The sequence below is a fragment of the Octopus sinensis genome, linkage group LG1, assembly GCF_006345805.1.
Source record: "Octopus sinensis linkage group LG1, ASM634580v1, whole genome shotgun sequence".
Classification (NCBI taxonomy): Eukaryota; Metazoa; Mollusca; class Cephalopoda; order Octopoda; family Octopodidae; genus Octopus; species Octopus sinensis.
The window spans coordinates 206,043,467-206,063,109 of NC_042997.1; the positions used below are offsets into that span (position 1 = coordinate 206,043,467).

Here is a 19,643-nt window from a genome sequence, read left to right on the forward strand (position 1 = left end):
ACAGTATACTATTCTGTTCCAGTATCCTGCTTTTTTAAGGGCATTATTATAATATTCAGCATTCATATCAAAGATTATCTCATTAGAAGATAAATTAGAAACACGTATCAAAATGTTATTAACTAAAGTTCTTGTGATCACTTTAGGATGGTTACTGTGAAAGTTGTTATATTTAAAATTATTGTTGGGTTATGATATGGATTGTGTAGGCCAATAACAAGGCTGAAAATTACATCCAGGTATCTAAGTGAATCCTGTTCATTTTCTATAGAGATTGATAAACCATATCTTTTAAAGAAATTATGCAATGTTTTCATATATAGGTTTATTTTTCTAGTGGATTGACTATTAATAAAAAATAATGCATCATCTCTATAGAGTTCACCTTTAATTTCTGGTAATTCATTATGGGATTGATACAGTATGTATATACCTACTAAGTCTGTAACCTGGGCAGAATTGGCTGAGACTATGGTTATGTTAAAATAATCATTAGTATTTTTTCTGGCCCAGTACTTGTTATTGAATAAAAGGATTGACTTCCTGGCTCCCAAAATAACTTTAATTTCTCTTAAACTGAGGTCAGAATTTTTCCTAGCAAATATAAGTGCACTATTTAGCATAATGGGATTAATTGAAGAATGATAATTATTAATAACTAACTGAATGAATTCACTTCTGCTTTTATTATCTAATTTATTAAACCAATTAATATATATAAGTTCAAACAAATTGTTGACGTTTTGGTTTTTTCGTAACTGTTTAAGTTATGTTATATTCATAGTATATTATGTTATATTATAATATAAATAAATTATTGGAATGTCAATTGTATCTCTCTATTTAATTTTATCTTTATATATATGTATATATATATTATATATATATATATATATATAATAATAATAATAATATTAGGGAGTATATCCAAACTTGCAGGGTGGATTTAATTATATCTGTTTTTTGTTTTTTATGTCTTTGGTTTATGTCTATCGCTGTTTGAGTTCCCTAATAGTGGCTTTATCTCTAGTTTAATTTATATATATATATATATATATATATATATATATACAAATAAGAAAATGGAGGAACAAATTCATTTCAATCAGCAACTTACAGATATTACCAATTCATATTATTTATTAACTACATAAATAGGAACATCCAAATCCAACAAAACAATATACATCAATATGTAAGATAATAATACTATAAGAATAATACACATAAAATAGATCTTACAGCTGTTTCAGCCTGAAGATAAAGGTATCTCATTCTGCCTATATTAGTCAGATGAAACAGCTGTAAGATCTATTTTATGTGTATTATTCTTATAGTATTATTATCTTACATATTGATGTATATTGCTTTGTTGGATTTGGATGTTCCTATTTATGTAGTTAATAAATAATATGAATTGGTAATATCTGTAAGTTGCTGATTGAAATGAATTTGTTCCTCCATTTTCTTGTTTGTATTATGAATTTGAGGTAAAATATTTTACCTTCGGCCATCTAATACAGTAAATGAATTAATTGCATTGCAGTTATAAGCATTTATGTATTTGGCATTTGGGTGCTTCACCAGCAGTATATTGGATAACTGATATCCCATAGTGGGTTACACTTATAACTCCTATCTCACTTTGTATATATATATATATATATATAATCATCATCGTTTAACGTCCGTTTCCCATGCTAGCATGGGTTAGATGGTTCGACCGGGGTCTGGGAAGCCAGGAGGCTGCGCCAGACTCCAGTCTGATCTGGCAGTGTTTGTACAGCTGGATGCACTTCCTAACGTCAACCACTTTTTGCGTGCCATCGGCACAAAGGCCACATAGGGCTGACAAACGGCCACGATCAGTTGGTGCTTTTTATGTGTCACCGACAGGGACACAAGTTAGGCAGCACTTGCATCAGCTACTTTTTGGATGGTGCTTTTTACATGTCACTCGCGTGGGTATCTTAACTATAATTTCCATTTCATTTTTATTTTGATGTTGGTGTTGACATACTTGACTTAATAGGTCTCCTCTAGAACAGCGGGTCATTCTACGATCCAAGGTTAGCACAGCAGGCTGTCCTGCAAGCCATGAACTCACTTCATTCGTCGAGTCTTCGAAGTCACAGCATATCTCCAGAGGTCTCGGTTTTTCGTCATAACCTCTGTGAGGCCCAACGTACGAAGGTCATGCTTGACCACCTCATCCCATGTCTTCCTGGGTCTACCTCTCCCCGGGACACCTTCAACTGTTTGGGAGTGGCACTTCTTCATACATCTCTCCTCATCCATCCATAGTACATGACCATACCAATGTAAACGTGTCTCCTGCACGCTGCATCCAATGCTTCTTATGCCCAACATTTCTCTCAGTGTGCTTACACTCTGTCGTGTATGCATGCTGACATTACACATCCAGTGGATCATGCTAGCTTCATTTCTTTCAAGCCTACGCATGTCCTCTGCAGTCACAGCCCATGTCTCACTGCCATGAAGCATGGCAGTTCACAAACATGCATCGTACAATCTACCTTACATTCTGAGCGAGAGACCCTTTGTCGCCAGTAGGGGAAGAAGCTTTCTAAACTTTGCCCAGGCTATTCTTATTCTAGTGGTAACACTCTCTGAGCATCCACCCCCGCTACTAACTTGGTCACCTAGGTAGCGGAAACTATCAGCTACTTCTAGTTTCTCCCCCACGAGTGTAATGGAATCTGTTTTCTGAGAATCAATGGTGTCTATTGCACCTGTGCATCTGCCGCACATGAAAGCTATCTTCTCGGTTAATTTTCCTTTGATGTTGCTGCACCACTTATGTGTCCATAGCTTACAATGGGTACATCCTATGGAGTTTCTACCTACACATTTTCTACAGATCGAGCAGGGCCACCTACCTGAAGGAGTGTGTGATGTGCTCACCTTCCTACTTACTAGAAATTTGGTCTTTGCTACATTGACTCTAAGGCCTTTTGATTCTAAACCTAGCTTCCACACACGAAATTTCTTCTCCTGTTCCGGTAGTGATTCTGCTATGAGGGCTAGGTCATCAGCATAGAGGAGCTCCCAGGGCAACCCCTCTTGAATTCCTGTTATTGTCTGGAGGACTATGATGAATAGAAGGGGACTGAGGGCTGAGCCTTAGTGGACGCCAACTTCTACCGGGAACTCTTCACTGTACTCATTGCCAATCCTAACCTTACTAATGGCCTCTATGTATAGGGCCTGTACAGCCCTTATTAACCATTCGTCAATCTCCAGTTTCCGCATCGCCCACCAGGTAAGCGATCTGGGAACCCTGTCAAAGGCTTTCTCCAATTCCACAAAAGCTATGTTGAGGGGTTTATCTTTGGCTAGTTATTTCTCCTGCAGTTGTTGAACCAGGAATATGGCATCAGTGGTGCTTCCACCCGGTACAAAACTGAGCTGCATCTCATCTAAGCAGACTTTCTCCCTGATGAGATGGACTATGACCCTCTCTGTGACCTTCATCACCTGATCCAAAAGTTTAATACCCCTGTAGTTATTTCTATCTACAGCATCACCTTTACTCTTGTAGCAGTTGACTATATGGTGCTGCTACGCCAGTCGTTGGGTATGACTCCATCATGTACTACCTGGTTTACAATGTGGGTGACTAGGCCATAGCCCGCATAACCAGATATTTTAAGCATCTCAGCAGTGATTCCTGATGGGCCGGGGGGCTTTTCCTGGCTTCATACCTTTAATTGCTTTATCTACCAGGGAGTTGTCTATTGGGATAGCTGGTCGTTCTTATGGGTCAACATTTGGCTGGCTCTCCTCTTCCAATTCATTCTTCACATTCAGCAGTCTTTCATAATGGCTTCTCCAAGTCTCTTTCTTTTCACCAACATTAAAAGCAAGTGCCCCATCATCCATGTAGACACATTTCTCTCTGTGACATCACAATTTTCTCTCACATACTCTCTTTCGATTTGAAATAACTCAGTTCTTTGGTCCTCACGTCGCTGGACATTGGAAAACTTCTTCTTTACCGCTTTGCCCTTGGCTATGTATACCTGCTGCCCAGCCTCCCTTTTGGCTACCTGGTACAGTTCCCTGCTACCCCATTCTTCCAGGCTTTCCAGGCTTGTTTCTTTGCCTTAATTGCTTTGTCTACCGTACTATTCCACCACCACGTAAGTCTAGGTCTGGAAGGGACTTTGTACCATCCGCAGATTTGGTATGTGGCACTCAGTAAGCTGTCCCATTGGAATTTCCAGCTACCTTCTATGTCCGATGTCTGTAGCTCCTCCTCCCTCTCTTCAAATTTCTTGATGAAGATGTCCCTAAATCTCTGACTATGTGAAGGTTTCTTTAGCCTTCAAATCCTTCTTTTTGGGATTGGTCTGCTTTTTGATATCCTTCTGGCCTCGAGACTAAAGTCACTAATGACTAGCCTATGCTGTGGGATACATTCTTCACTTGGGAGGGTCTTTGTATTTAAGAGCAACCCTGCATCCTGCTGTCTGGTGAGGATGAAATCAATCTGGCTAGTGGAGTTCCCCGATTGATAGTTTATAAGGTGGCTGTCTGGCTTCCTGAAGCTAGTGTTGCAGATTAAAAGGTTACATGCATCACAGAATTCCAGTAGTGTGGTTCCCTCATCGTTTCGGGTGCCAAAACTATGGCCACCATGTACCCCAGTGAAGATACCTGCTTCCCGCCTGACATGCCCATTAAAGTATCCATCCACAAAGATGAGGTCATTGCCACTCGTCTTTGAGGTAGCCTGTAGAAGGGTGTTATAAAAGCTGTCCTTCTGATCATTTGGTAACCCCGCATGTGGGGCGTAGGCTGAGATGATAGTAGCTGTGCTATTCTGCAGGACTAGCCTAAGCTTAAGCACTCTATCGCATACCCTAACAACCTCTATAACCTTATCCACCCATTTCTCTGAGAGGAGAATGCCAACACCCCTACACTATCCATGTTAACTTGCCAGAAGAATTTGTACCTATGTGCTTTGCCTGTGAGGACCCTAGCTGAAGCTCCTCTCCATCTTACCTCTTGTATGCAGTATATATCAACTCATTTCCTTTCAAGCATCTCTACAATCTCACTAGACCTACCTTTCATTGTGCCATCATTGACAGTGCCAACTCTGAAAACTGGGAAGGGAATGTGGGGTGAGGTTTGGGGAGGAGAGATCTTATTCAGTGCCTGAAAAGAAGAGGGTTGTTGTGGTGGTGTCCGTTTATTAGGCATGCTTCACCTTTTCTCACTTCTTTCTCTATTCCGACCTGACACCATACAAGCATGTTAAGAATGTTTCCCCTACTGGAGGTAGGAGCTGGTGTTAGTAGCATTGTAAGCATAAGCATTATGGTCATGAATTATGTAGATTCAAGCGGTGTAGCAAATTAGCAAAGTATGGATTTTCCAATGTTAGTTTAGGAGGGTGTCAGCTGAAACTGGTTGCATTGCCCGGGTAGAGGGGGATTGCAGGAATAATGGAGGGTCCTGCCAGCGGGGAACAGTTCAGACAGACAGAGGTAACAAGCTCATTCCTATATAGACACAAGCACACCCACACTCAGAAATAAATATACATAATAGCTTTCTCCTTCACTCCATAAGGACAAGGAAAATTCCTGGGTAGTGGTTGGCGTGTTTCTATACGGAATGAAAATGGAACAAAAGATAGCCAGTGGGCAGATACCTGAGGGAGAGAGATGGAGAGATAAAGACAGGGAGAGGGATAAAGAGAGGGGAGAGATAGAGAGGGAGAGAGATAGCGAAGGAGAGAGATAAAGAGAGGGAGAGAGATAGAGAAAGTGAGGGAGAGAGATAGACAAAGAGGGAGAGAGATAAGAGAGAGTGCAGGAATATAGGGAACAGCACCAGTGAAGGAGGAGGAATTGGGAAAAGAGATAACTGGAAGGGGTGTCGAGAAATTTCTAGACAGAAAAGATCGTAAGATAGTCAGTGAAGTATGTGAGAATAGACAACTGTTATGGTGGTGGGAGAAAGGATATCCGGTGTAGATGGTGGGACAATACAATAGAGATATCCGGTACTGGTGGTGGTGGTGGTGGGAAAGGGCGGGTGCACCGCAAAACAAGCAAAGTTTGCTTGGGGACAGCAGGACGAGATATGGTAATAAAAATAAGATTAAACAGGGGGAGAAACTGGTGGCGGGTGGTTAACTTAACGAAATTCTAAGGGATGGAATTAAAATTATATTTTGAGGGGGGGCATTTCCAATGGTTAGCTCATGGATAAAACAACAAGCTGTTAGTAAATAAAACATTTTAAGTATTAACGGCAAATGCATACCAGAGATGGAAAATGAGAGAGAAAGAAAGAATATATATATGTTGGTAAAAATGGTAAGATAACAAAAGAAAGAAAGAGACCTCCATATTATGTAAATAGAGGAAATTTATCTATAAAATAATGTTACATTTACTCAATAGTCAAGATAAAACTCTGAGTTTCAGATGCCAAAGTGGAAATCCACACCACCATCTCTTCGAAGAGATGATGGTGTGGATTTCCACCTCGGCATCTGAAACTCAGGGTTTTATCTTGGCTACCGAATAATTGTCACATGTTAATTTTACAGATATATATATATGTGTGTGTATGTATATATATACATATATATATATATATATATATATATATATATATATATATATATATATATATATATATATATATATATATATATATACACATATATATATGTATATAATTATAATTTAGGCTATCTAAATAGCTGGCTTGAAATAGCAGCCAAAACTTGACTCTAAAACCTCATTAGAAGTTCATACAGCACCAAGAGAGCAGACAAAAAGACAAAATAAACTAGCAAAAAATTACTAGATAATTCCAGATCCCAGACTTTTGACTCAGCATAAGAAATGGTTTGCGTCATCAGTGGAATATACGCACCACATAAATACAATTTAAACTGGTCGTGTGCATACGTGCATATATATGTATGTATACATTCGTATATGTAAGTATTCGTATGTTATATATACAGTGGGGGGAAATAAATATTCGTACACGTCAAAATTCTTTATTTAATTTATAATGAACATAAATGGGATATACCAATATTATATATGCATACACATGCATAAACTAAGAAAATGCAAAAGAAACTAATAAATTATAGTAACTAAGGAATTTATATACATTTATAAATATTTAGGGGTGAAAAAAGTATTCGTACAGAACATAAATAACTGATAATTCTGATTTAATACTTCGTAGCATAACCATTATTCAGTTCCACTTCTACCAATCTCTTCTCATAGTTCTTAATCAATGACTTGCATGTTTCTTTGGGAATTTTTTCCCACTCTTCTTGACAAATTTTCTTCAAATCTGCAATGCACGCTGGGGCTCTTGAATGAATTTAAAATTTCAAATATTGCCACAAATTTTCAATGGGGTTCAAGTCAGATAACTGGCTTGGCCATTCAATAATTTTATATTGTGATTGACAATCCATTTTTTGGTAGACTTCGCCGTGTGCTTAGGATTGTTATTCTGTTGTAAAACCCACCCTTCACAAAGCTGGAGCTTTTCTACAGAGTCCCATAAATCATTGTTCAAAATAGTTTGGTACATCTCTGCATTCATTCTACCATCTATCACATGTAAATTGCCTGTACCATTTGCAGAGAAACACCCCCACACCATGATGTTGCCACCTCCAAACTTTACGGTAAGATTTGTGTTTTTCAGCAAATAGGCGGTACTATCTTTCCTCCGAATATGGCTACGTGAATTTCGTCCAAACAATTCAATTTTCGACTTGTCTGTCCATAGAACATTTTCCCAGAATGTATCAGATTTATCTTTATGTTCATAAACAAATTTTAAACGGGCATCTCTATGCCTTTTAGTCAACAGCGGAGTTTTTCTAGGAGAGCATGACTTCAGTTCATTCCTATGAAATTCATTGCTGATTGTTCATAGTGTAACACTAGTCCCTGAAGCTAACAAATCTTCTTGCAACTCTTTTCTTGTGATCATTGTGTTTTTTCCGATTTTGCGCTTCCTTTTTCTTAAAGATCTAGGAGAAATCTTGTGTCGTGCACCGGATCTTATTCTGTTTTCAACAGTTCCCGATATTTTTATATCTTTGAATAAATAAAGACATGGTAGAAAATGGAATATAAAGGGTCTCTGATATTTTCCTGTAACTTTTACCTGCTTTCCACTGTTCAATAATTAAGTTTTTCACTGAATTTATGAGTTCTTTACTTTTCGCCATTATTATGATACTACTTTATGTTGTCTCAGTGATGAATGAAGAAGCTAGTGTTTTGACCCTTAAAAATGATAACTGATAAGATTATTGAACAAACGAGAAAGTGCTAGTAAAAAAAATTATTTTAACAGTACGAATATTTATTTCCCCCAGTGTATATATATATATATATATATATATATATATATATATATATATATATATATATATATATATATATATATATATTTGTATTTATGTGCTGCATATATTCTACTGATGAGGCAAAGCATTTCTTATGCAGAACCAGAAATCCGGGATATGCAATTATCCAGTAATTTTTTTGCTAGTTTATTTTGTCTTTTTGTCTTCTCACCTGGTGCTGTTTAAGCTTTTAATGTGGTTTTAGAGTCAGTTTTAGCTGCTATTTCAAGCGTGGTGGTATCTTTTAGATACCCTAAATTTTATAATTTTAATAATAACTATTACCTTTGAAGTTTCAAGCTTTATGCTATCAGCATGCAAAACTAAATGCAATACCCAATAAATACACTGAACCTGGAGGGACTGCAATCCCAGAGGCACAATCAGTGTGAGACCTGGGTATTTACATGAGTGATGATGCAACCTTTCATGTGCATGTTGCTAAATTAGCAATGAAATGTAGGAGGCTGACCGGATGGATTCTTAGAACCTTTAGAACAAGAGACCAGGAAACCATGATGGTCCTCTGGAGGACACTTGTCCTAAGCCACTTTGACTATTGCTCTCTGCTATGGTCACCATCCAGTGTCAAGTTAATCACAGAACTTGAGGCAATCCAACGAAGCTGCACGAGGAAGATAGCCTCTGTGTAGCATATAAGCTACTGGGAAAGATTCTATTCCTTAGAGCGTAGGCGAGAAAGATATGCCATAATATACATCTGGAAGATCTAGAAGGACTTGTCCCAAAATTTGGCATCGAGAGTTACACAAATGCCAGAACTGGGCGCCACTGCATAGTGCCAAGGACTCCAAATTTGCCATCAAGATGTAGGACAAGATACTGTGATAGCCTGGGCTTCCAAGGCCCACAGCTCTTCAATATCCTCCCGAAGAACCTGAGAGACCTGCATGGGGTGGATGCAGATGTCTTTAAAATGAAACTGGATCTCATCTTGTCAGGTGACCCACATGAACCAACTTCATGGCAGGAGGTGCAGATGAAGGCAGCTGCATCGAACTCTCTCATGCACCAAATGGCAATTGCTAAAAAGCATTCATAAAGTAAAATCATGTAGCAACACCAAATGGCAGTGCCCTAGCATGGCCATAGCTTGTGAGCTGAAACTAGATAAAAAATAAATTAAAAAATAAAATATATATATATATATATATATAAATTAATTTATGATATATATTAACATATATTAACATGTATTAAACAGGAACATAAGAAAGCAAATATCTTTGCAGGTGGGTCGGAAATTCAAGCTGAATCCAATGATATTATGGAACAAAGAAAGAATGAACTGGAACCTGGAGAAGTAGTGTCAACTAAAGCTGGTAAACTCAAATGCAAGACTATCATTCATGCTGTTGGACCTGTTTCGAATTATGGAGGGACTTGGGAAATGTTTTACCTTGGAATTGCTGTTGAAAATTGTTTGGTATTTCTTGATTTAAATTCGTATATATCAATTGCAATTCCTGCTATCAATACAGGTAAGAATTTACCATTTTTATCCTTCTCAAATTATTTTGTGTATTAATGTTAATTACAATATTACAATATTCCAAGTATGTATGCATGCATGCATGCATGCATACATACATACACACATACATACATACATACATACACACACACACATACACACATACATACATACACACACACACATACATACATACATACATACATACATACATACATACATATGAAGTATTGTCGACACATAGAACTGACACGACACTTAGACAGATCACTTACATAGCAGTAGAGAGACCAAGCCTCAATAGAAACACATTAATGGAAGAGTAATACCCATCACCACACTACATGACTAAAGACAGACGGAATGAGAAGTGTAAGGAGAAAAAGTCGTAAATAATACACAGAAACATACAGGGTAATACTCATACAATAGACATATGCACCTACCTGTGATACTTATGAGAAATAGAGATAGATTTAAAAAATACTAATAGATAAATAGATAAATATATTTGTGACATACCTGTGATAAATATAAAATATAGAGATAGATAAAATAAATAAAAATAAATCTATATCAAGGGTATGGGTACAACATACGAAGTGAACCCATACACACTCAAAACAAATTTCATAGATGGCCACAACTATGTCAGCAACACTATCAATGACAGCAGCAGCAGCAGCAGTGACAACGATGGCTATAACAACAACAACCACACGCAGAGGAATACAGGAACTGTATCATACTTTCAGGTCTTAGGATAGCGGCAGCACAATGGGGTAAGAGGATGGGGCCAAGGGGAAAGCCACACTACTGCTAAAATCTATGAGACACACGCACACACACATGTGCACATACACACATGCACGCGCGCACACACACACACACAAACACATGTGCACATAAAGATACACATCTTAGAAGAACAGAATAGAGTGAGTGGAGCAAGAACACACAGGAAAACAAAAAGTGTTGCTAAAGAGGTCACAGATGTGCGTCGAAAGATTTCCAGACGATGGACATATGTTAAAATAATAAAATAAGAACAGTAATAAATGAGTGAAGAAAAATATATATAGTGCATGTGTTTATTTGGAAAGCAAAAAATACATAAATAAAATGACCATCCCAATACAACAGTATATATATATATATATATATTCCTTTTACTCCATCTAAAATGATTAGGATTACAACACACAAGAAAACATTTAAATGTCTCACCTGTCCAAAAGAAACGCTAAATATATCACAACAAAAACAAATATATAACAAACAAATATACACCTTCAAAGAGCTTGACTTAATATTTTTGAGAAAGCATCATTCAGTTTCGTTCTTTGTGATTGCTTTATTAAGCATTTATTTTTTCTGCATATTTTCTAAAATCCAGTTTTGCTTTTTGGTTTTGTTTCCAGGTCCATAAAACAACTGTTTTCTTGTATCTTCTTCCATCAATATGATGTTATTTCAATAAGGTGGGAACCAATAATCTCACTTGTTTGTTATTTATGCTCTCCACTCACATGTACTGGAAGATGAATTAATAACATTCAGAACTGGGTCTAAAATAACTGGTTCACTCTGCTCTACTCCACTCCACCCCACCCTCATTTCTGTTGGAAATGTACTTGTCCAACTCCAATTAAAACTACAGCTACTTAACATGCAGTATTTTATTCCACATTTACAATGTACTTCTTCAAACTTCTCCATTTCTCTACAAAACTACACAATTGACCAATTATCTTAGTATTTTTATTTTCATTCCCACTAATTTCACTTACCCACTGAAATTAGTTTTGTTTTAATAAAACAGGAAAGATAATTTCCTTCAAACTAGAATTTATACAACAGCAACAAAAGTGAGAAACTAGATCCATCAGTTTTCATTGAAAATGAGCTTAGCGTATCATTTCTTAGTATTCCCATGCACAAAATGTTGTTATACCTTGTTTAGAAATTCTTATGAAGACAAGCCTGGTAAAAGATTTCATTATCATGTAAATGGACATGCAACGTTAAATAAATTTAATTCATTTATAAAGGAAATTGAAATCAATTTGAAGTATTCAAATTAACAGTAGGGAAATAATCATGATAAAAAGAAAACTTTTTGTCTAGATCAACAGCACAATACCAATATGTTACATATTAAACTGTAAACTATTCCACCAGCCATTAAATAATTCTATAAAGCTAAGAGTAAAGATGATGGAATTATACTCAAAATAAATACAATCCAAATTTATGTTTGAGAGGAAAAGTGAGTTTCTTAACACTCTTTCCAAAGAGAACTGTATATATCTATATATATACCTATATAAAAGAGGCAAAAAACTCGACACTTTGGCTTTGGTAAGGATTCAATGGCACTAGACGTGCTAGGATCGAGATGAAAATTGGCAGGGGTACTAAATGCGTGGTGAGGATGCGACCTGCGATGGTTAAAATTCGTGATAAGTAGTTGTTGTGAAGATATTAAGGGTTTGCAGGGTATAAATACCCCAAACGGTGCATAATAGGAAAAGTTTCCGAAATTAACTTGATCCTGCAAGGGAAGTAACTCTTACCTTTCGACTATACAGTGACTGGACAACGAAAAATGAGAGAATTATTTTGCAGACTGAATCGCCCCAAAAATCGAACGGGAAGTGCTCTTAATCTAGATATATAAAGCTGAAGTTGTCTGTGTGTGGCAGGTTTGGTAGCCTTCAACTAACATTATCTCCTCCGAGACCCTGAAGCGCAAGTTGACCAAAATTGAGAGTATGATAGAAGAAGGCCTGCTCTTCATTCATTCCGTAGAAGAAAAAATTCAAATTGGACCATGCTAACACCAAAAATTATTTACATCAAAAGGTGCTTTTTTTCTATGAAAATCCATATTTTTTACGATTTTTTCAGTGTATTTCAACAAGAAAAATGTTCACTTAAAGAGTATAACAAGCTACATAATGCAAAATTTTTACTTTTCAAAAATTCCAATTCTAAAGGGTCGAAACAAACCCAAGCAACGCTGGGCAATACTGCTAGTATATATATAAAATATAATTGTTATTGTTAAAAAGTTACAATATTCTAACAATGCTCTCACAGAGTTTTTTAAAAATTTTTTTGTAGTATTTTCCATCATCTGGAAACACACACACAAAAAATAGTGAAAAGACAAAATCACTTATCTATGATTTAATTGAATACAAACATTTTTCCTTTAATTGGAATTAAAAAAGCCTTAGTCAATAACTGGGGAAACTATGACACAAGCCTGTTTCAACTGGTGCCCGCAGAAGAGGGAGACCCAGAAAGACATGGTACAAAGTGGTAAGGACTGATCTCAGGATGTTGGGCCTCATAGAAGACCTGCCCATGTCAGCAAAACTGAGTTCTAGAAGTGCTGTGTATCCCACCCACACTTAACAAGAAAACTTCTCACACACCCTACCACAACAAACCAAACTAAAACTCTATATCTCTATTCCTTACATTTCCACTTCATGCACCATATTTACCTCCCACTCCCCAATCCTGTTCTCTTGGCCATGTCTCACTGTATCATTGCTATCCACTAACCCCCCAACCTGTGTGTTCTACCCACAGTAACAAGAAAACTTTTCACACACTCTACCCCAACAAACCAAACTACATCTCTTCTATTCCTCACATTTGCTCCTTCATACACTATGCTTAGCTCTCACTCCCCAACCCTGTCCTCATGGCCCTGTTCTTCTGTGTCGTTGCTGTCTGATAGCCGCCCCTCACTCTGTATATCCAAGTTTTCACCACTCACTCCCCCCGACCCAACTCTTTAATCACACTCCCTTTGCAATATCCTATCACTTATGTTATGGCTTTTCAAACCACAAGGTTATGCCCTGGTACTTGCCACTATCTATATCTCTCACTTTACTCTACCATCTCATTTATATTCTGATCCACCTCTCTCTCTTCCTGCACTTACTTCAGTTTGGGTAACCAAGTATCTCTTTTGCAGCAGCACACCTGTTTCTGTCCTCATTCATAATCTCTCTCTCTCTCTCTCTCTCTCTGTTTCTATCTCTCTATCTCACTATAACCTTTCATTATCCGACACAAGTTTCACCTCCTCCAATGCCCCTTTGCCCCTTCCCCTCTTGAAAGTGTTTTTATTTTGTCTTGTAAGTTGCTTGGTGACCCTGTGGATCCAGGTGCCACTTAAAAGCATCCAGTCCACACTGTTAAGTGGTTGGTATTTGGAAGGGCATCCAGCTGCAAAAACCTTGCAAAAACTGCCTTCACCTGTGCTTGTGCCATGTAAAAAGTACTCAGTCCACTCTACTGAGTGATTGGTGTTAGGAAGGGCACCCAGCTGTAAAATTCCTGCCAAAACAGTCGCAGAAGTTTGCCTGGCTGTCTCCTGTCAAACTGTCCCACTCATGCTAACATGGTGGGCAGACGTTAAATGATGATGATGATGAGGATGATGATGATATATCACCATCATCATCGTTTAATGTCTGTTTTCCATGCTGGCATGGGATGGACGGTTTGACTAAGGACTGGCAAGCCAGGAGGCTGCACCAAGCTCCAATATGATCTGGCAGTGCTTCTACAGCTGGAAGCCCTTCCTAACACCAGCCACTCCGAGAGTGTAGTAGGTGCATTTACATGCCACCAGCACAGGAGCCAATCAGGAGGCACTGGCATTGACCACATTCAAATGGTGCCTTTTATATACATATATATATATTAGTATTTTGTAAGCTTAAATCTTATAAGCTATCACTGTGCAATGACTAAAGAAATTAGTCTAAATAGTGTTTGTGTAAAGTCAACTCCAGCATCAGTACCAACTTTATGCAAGAATGAAGGCATACCGGCAAAAATGGTACTCCTCTAAATGGAAACCTGACCTGTCATTGTAGTTTTGTGGTACGAAGCAAAGCAGGCCTTGCTTTCCACTCAAAGAAACTCAAGCATTCAAGCAAACTGAATCCTTAACCTGTTCCATTTGCCAAAAGGTTTGCAAGGCACCAGCAACCCTCAAGAGACTCGTTCGTGTCCATAGAACATGATCAATGCTTGTCATTCATGACAAGAGAATCCATTGTACACACACATACACACATATATATATAAAACAGTTATTTTATTTCACATGGATTGAAATATAGAAAAAAAAGTTGAAAATGCATTGGGATTAGGTTTAGATTTTCTATTTTTTAATTTTTACAAACCTAAAGGATCAAGAATGCTCTCCATGGATTAAATCTTTTTAAAAAGAAGATGTGGCTGTGTGGTAAGAGATTTGCTTCTCAACCATATAGTTCTGGGTTCAGTCCTATTGAATGATACCCTGGGCAAGTGTCTTCAACTGTAGCATTGGCCCAACCAAAGCCTTGTGAATGGATTTGGTTGATGGAAACTGTAAAACACTTCTTGTATACATATCTACATGTATGTGTGTTTGTGCCTGTGTTTGACCCACTACCACCACCACCTGACAATCGGTGTTGGTGTGGTTCAGCATGAAAGATAGATAGAATAAGTACCTAGTTTTATAGAAAATACTGGGGTTCATTCATTCGGCTAAAAATTCATCAAAGCTGTGCCTTAGCATGGCTGTAGTCTAATGAGTGAAAAAGTTGATGATAAAAAATTAAATATATACTCTTCACTACCAAATAATCAATTATTAGAAATCAGCAATAAAACAAACTTGCAAACTGAGTAAAAATTTCTTGTCTAAATCTGTCTGATCATGAGAACAGCTTTATAATTTCTAAATAGATATTCCTTTGATCTCTTCCACACAGAGCTGTAAAAACATCAGTTCTTCAGGAGAAAATATGTTGACAGCATATCTCCCGCTAAGAAAACAAGCAGTAAGAAAGTCAGTTTTACTTTGGCCTTCTCTCTCTTTACCTCTCTAGTTGTTTGTTTCATATTCCATGAGAGAGTGAGGGAAAATATTGCACAGAACAAGGTTGGCACGACAACCGTTTCTGCTCAGTGGGTGCTACATCTTCTGACACTTGGTCAAAAGTGTACCAGGATGATCACTTCATTGTTTGAGGATGATATAGCTGGTTTCCTTGGATGCTTATTAAGTCAGGAAGAGTACTAGGTTGATGACTTTAAGCCAGAGACGAAGACAATCCACTCAATGGGAATACCCATCTATACCCATTCCAATGAAAGCCAGAGTAGTTTCACTTGCAAAGTAGGTAATAGCCAGATTTTTGGGGGATGCAGAAGGCATTGTGTTTGTTGACAATCTTCAAAAGAGCCATACTATCAATGGAGTGTACTATGCCAAGTTGCTGAGAGAGTTACGAATGTCTATCAAGAACAAACACCCAGTGAAACTAACCAAAGGCTCCAGCATACAAAGCCTTGCTTTCAATGGGTGCTGTGCACGATTGTGGCCTTGAACTGGTTGATCACCCTCTCTATCCACCTGCATTGGCACCGTCTGACTATCATCTGTTTGCTAACATGAGAAAACACTTGGCTGAGAACCAGTATTGCAGTGATGATGATGTCATATGTGCTGTTGATGTCTTCTTGGGAGAATCAGATATCAGTTTATCTGGAAAGAAACAATGCAGTTATTCATAAGATTAGGGAATGTATGATTAATGAATGCAAGATTTCACAGCTCTAGCATCACTCCTGAAGTTCAGTGATGCAAATGACCTAATGATCTGCAACACCAATTTCAGTAAGCTAGCCAGTCACCTGATAACATATAAATCTGTTGACCATTCTAGCCAGATTGATTACATTCACACTGGAAAGAGAGATTCACAGATGCTTTTCAATGCAAAAATCTTCCCTGGAGAAAAATGTACCACCCTGCATAAATTACTTATTAGTGACTTCAAGCTACAGGCATGAAGGAACCCAAGAAGCAAACCAGTTTAGAAAAGATCTGGCTGCTTAAAGATCCTTCAATTAGTTAGAGATGTAAAGACATCTTAACTGAAGTATTTGATGAGGATGATGACAATGATGATGAAGAGCTACAGACATGGAATTGAGAGGGTGCTGTTGGCTTTGTTCTTATAGCTGAATCACTATCAGAACTAGAGAAGAAATCTCAGATATGGAAGCAAGGTCTTGAATTGCTGGGCCTTGTAGTTAATCTAGCAAAAACCAAAGTCTTTATAAGTAAGAAAGCAAATAAATCGCAAATCCCTTTGGGTAGATGACCCTCCTTGATCTATAGAAAAGTAGAAATTCCATAAGATGTACTCAGTGCAAGCTTTGGACATGTAAAAAGAGCAAAGGAAGGTTAACTGAGAAAAAAGATTTTAAGTATGGAAGATACAATCTATATATATAAAACTGAGAATATGTGTCTGTCTTTTTGTTTGTCTGTGTGTCTGTATGTGTGCGAGAACTTTCCAACCGATTTCATTCAAATTTTACATATGTCTTACTTAGGATCCATGCAGTGTCATCGGCCAAAACAATTTCCAACTTCTTGCCTAATGCAAACCCAGAGCAATCTTATCTCCTACACGATTTCAGTATTACATGTCAAAAGTGAAACAATAACATCTCTATTGTAATGTGAGATTAATAGTTTAATAGTTTCACTATTGATACTTTTACACATAAATGAGGAAAGTGACACTTCACGGCATTCAAACAATCCCTAGATGATTACCCCCAACAAATACCAGATAAACCACCCTCACCCAGATATGTCTCTGAAAACAATAACCCTCTGCTTTAATGGGCTGTAGTTCCCCAGACCTGACTGTGTATCTCTTCCAGGTGGTGCTTTTAAATTAGACATGGCCTGGGTCAACTTTGGCTGAAACTTATCGAAGTAATCTAATCTATGCTGTAACCTTTTAATCAAAGCATGACAACATGGGTAGATGGTCTTAAGTATTAAAAAAATTATTAAAGATTTATATAGAACTACATTCAGAGTATGTCTATAAGCTATTGTGTTTAGACCTGGTTTCTATCCTCAAACTGTTCCGTTTTGTAGATGCAATATTTTTTTTTTACTAAAGCACTCTGAAATTAGAAAAATCTAAAATCTGCAACAATCTCGGTCCCATGAGTATCGGATAATGGATTTTCAGCTGTGTAAAGAAACTGAGTAGTTTTGATGGTGATTGTGGTGAAAGCAGAGACAGTGTTGATGATGATGATGGTTGAGGTAAGTATGGGAGGAGGATAAAATAGTACAGGTGGTTACAATGGCAACACAAGCGGTGTGATGCTGAGTTGGTGGTGGTAATAGTGGTGTTGATGATGGTGTTAGTTGTGTGGTGATGGTATTGCAGTGGTTATACTGGTTGTGGTGGTGAAAGGGACTGTCAAGGTAACCATCAGGATAACGTTGATGGCAGTGTATGTGGTTGAAGTGAAAGCAATGACAATGCTGCTGATGATGGTGGTGGCTGTGGTGGTGGTGATAGTTGTGGTGGTGATTGTGATATGGTGGTAGTGGTGGTAGTGGTTGTCGCCATCGTAGTGCTGCTCTTCCTGGGCGTTTGTAGTGATGGCGGTAGTACTGGTGGTGTGGTGACATGCTACTGGTTGTTGAGGGTGGGTAATGGTGCTGGTGCTAGTAGGTGGTAGTGGCAACAGCAGTTGTGGTGCAGATGCTATTGCTCTAGTGATGGTGCTGTTCACTTGTATCACAAAAACAGGTTACATTGCTGCTAGATCATGTTTACGTGACCCAGGATCAGCGTCCACATGTCACCGTAACCGACTCTTGGTGTTGTGTATGTATCACTCAAGTTGTAGGTACTTGTTGTTTCTTTTTAGTTGTATGGTGAAACTAGCTTGCTGTTGTCATTGATGTATTATAACTGCTTCAGATGATTCCTGTTTTTAAAGGGTTTTTTCTTTAAATCATATGGCTGTGTTTTTTTTTTACCCTTGCCAAGGAGGTTATGTTTTTCCTGGTGTTGGTTTGGGAAATTGGGCAATTTTCAGCATGCTTGTATATGGGTGGAAATGAGCTGCTTGGTGGAGGTTTGCACTCTCCGCGTGCTTTTCTAGCTATATGATCGAATGCAACACATCCATTTCCAAGTATATCATCATCATCATCATCATCATTGTTTAACGTCTGCTTTCCATGCTGGCATGGGTTGGATGGTTTGACTGAGGACTGGCGATCCAGAAGGCTGCACCAGGCTTAATCTGATCTGGCAAAGTTTCTACAGCTGGATGCCCTTCCTAACGCCAACCACTCCAAATGTAGTGGGTGCTTTTACGTGCCACTGGCACGAGGGCCAGTCAAGCGGTTCTGGCAACGACGGCACTCAAAAGGTGCTTTTTACGTGCTAGCTGCATTGAAGCCAGTCTGGTGGCACTGGCAATGGCCATGCTCAAATGTTGTTTTCACGTGTCCCTGGCTTATGTGCCAGTAAGGTGATGCTGGCAACCATCATTTTTTTAATGGAGCTTTTAAAATGCTACCCACACAGGAGACAATCCGTGGCCCTGGCAACAATCCCACTCAGATGTGCTTCGAAAGTTCCACTGGCATGAGTGCCAATCAGGCAGTACTGTCATTGGCCATGTCAGTGATTTTGATTTGATTTCACTTGCCTCAACAGGACTTCACAAGCAAGGTTTATTGTTCAATGAATGAGGGTATTCATAAGTGGGCTGGTTATACCCACTGGCATAGGTTACGGACTATGGTCTCACATGGCTTGTCAGGTCTTCTCAAGCACAGCATAT

General features: G+C 38.1%; 2 protein-coding genes and 1 long non-coding RNA gene across 4 annotated transcripts in view; 2 read left to right on the forward strand and 1 right to left on the reverse strand.

Annotated features, from left to right (window-relative positions):
- LOC115211065 (protein mono-ADP-ribosyltransferase PARP14-like) overlaps window positions 1-19,643 on the forward strand; it is a 554,188-nt gene that overhangs the window by 71,637 nt on the left and 462,908 nt on the right. The window lies entirely within an intron of this gene.
- The window catches only part of LOC115209604 (protein mono-ADP-ribosyltransferase PARP14-like), a 132,281-nt gene that overhangs the window by 5,570 nt on the left and 107,068 nt on the right, over window positions 1-19,643 (forward strand). For both annotated transcript variants that reach the window (XM_029778047.2, XM_036508696.1), the window contains exon 2: window positions 9,694-9,942. In XM_029778047.2, coding sequence (XP_029633907.1) covers window positions 9,694-9,942 — 249 coding nt within the window. The remainder of the gene's footprint in view (window positions 1-9,693; window positions 9,943-19,643) is intronic.
- On the reverse strand, window positions 1,458-16,565 carry LOC118765964. Its single transcript, XR_005001872.1, has 3 exons — window positions 16,378-16,565; window positions 1,797-1,799; window positions 1,458-1,467 (listed from the first exon to the last, which is right to left on the reverse strand). It is a non-coding gene; the product is annotated as an uncharacterized LOC118765964 (long non-coding RNA).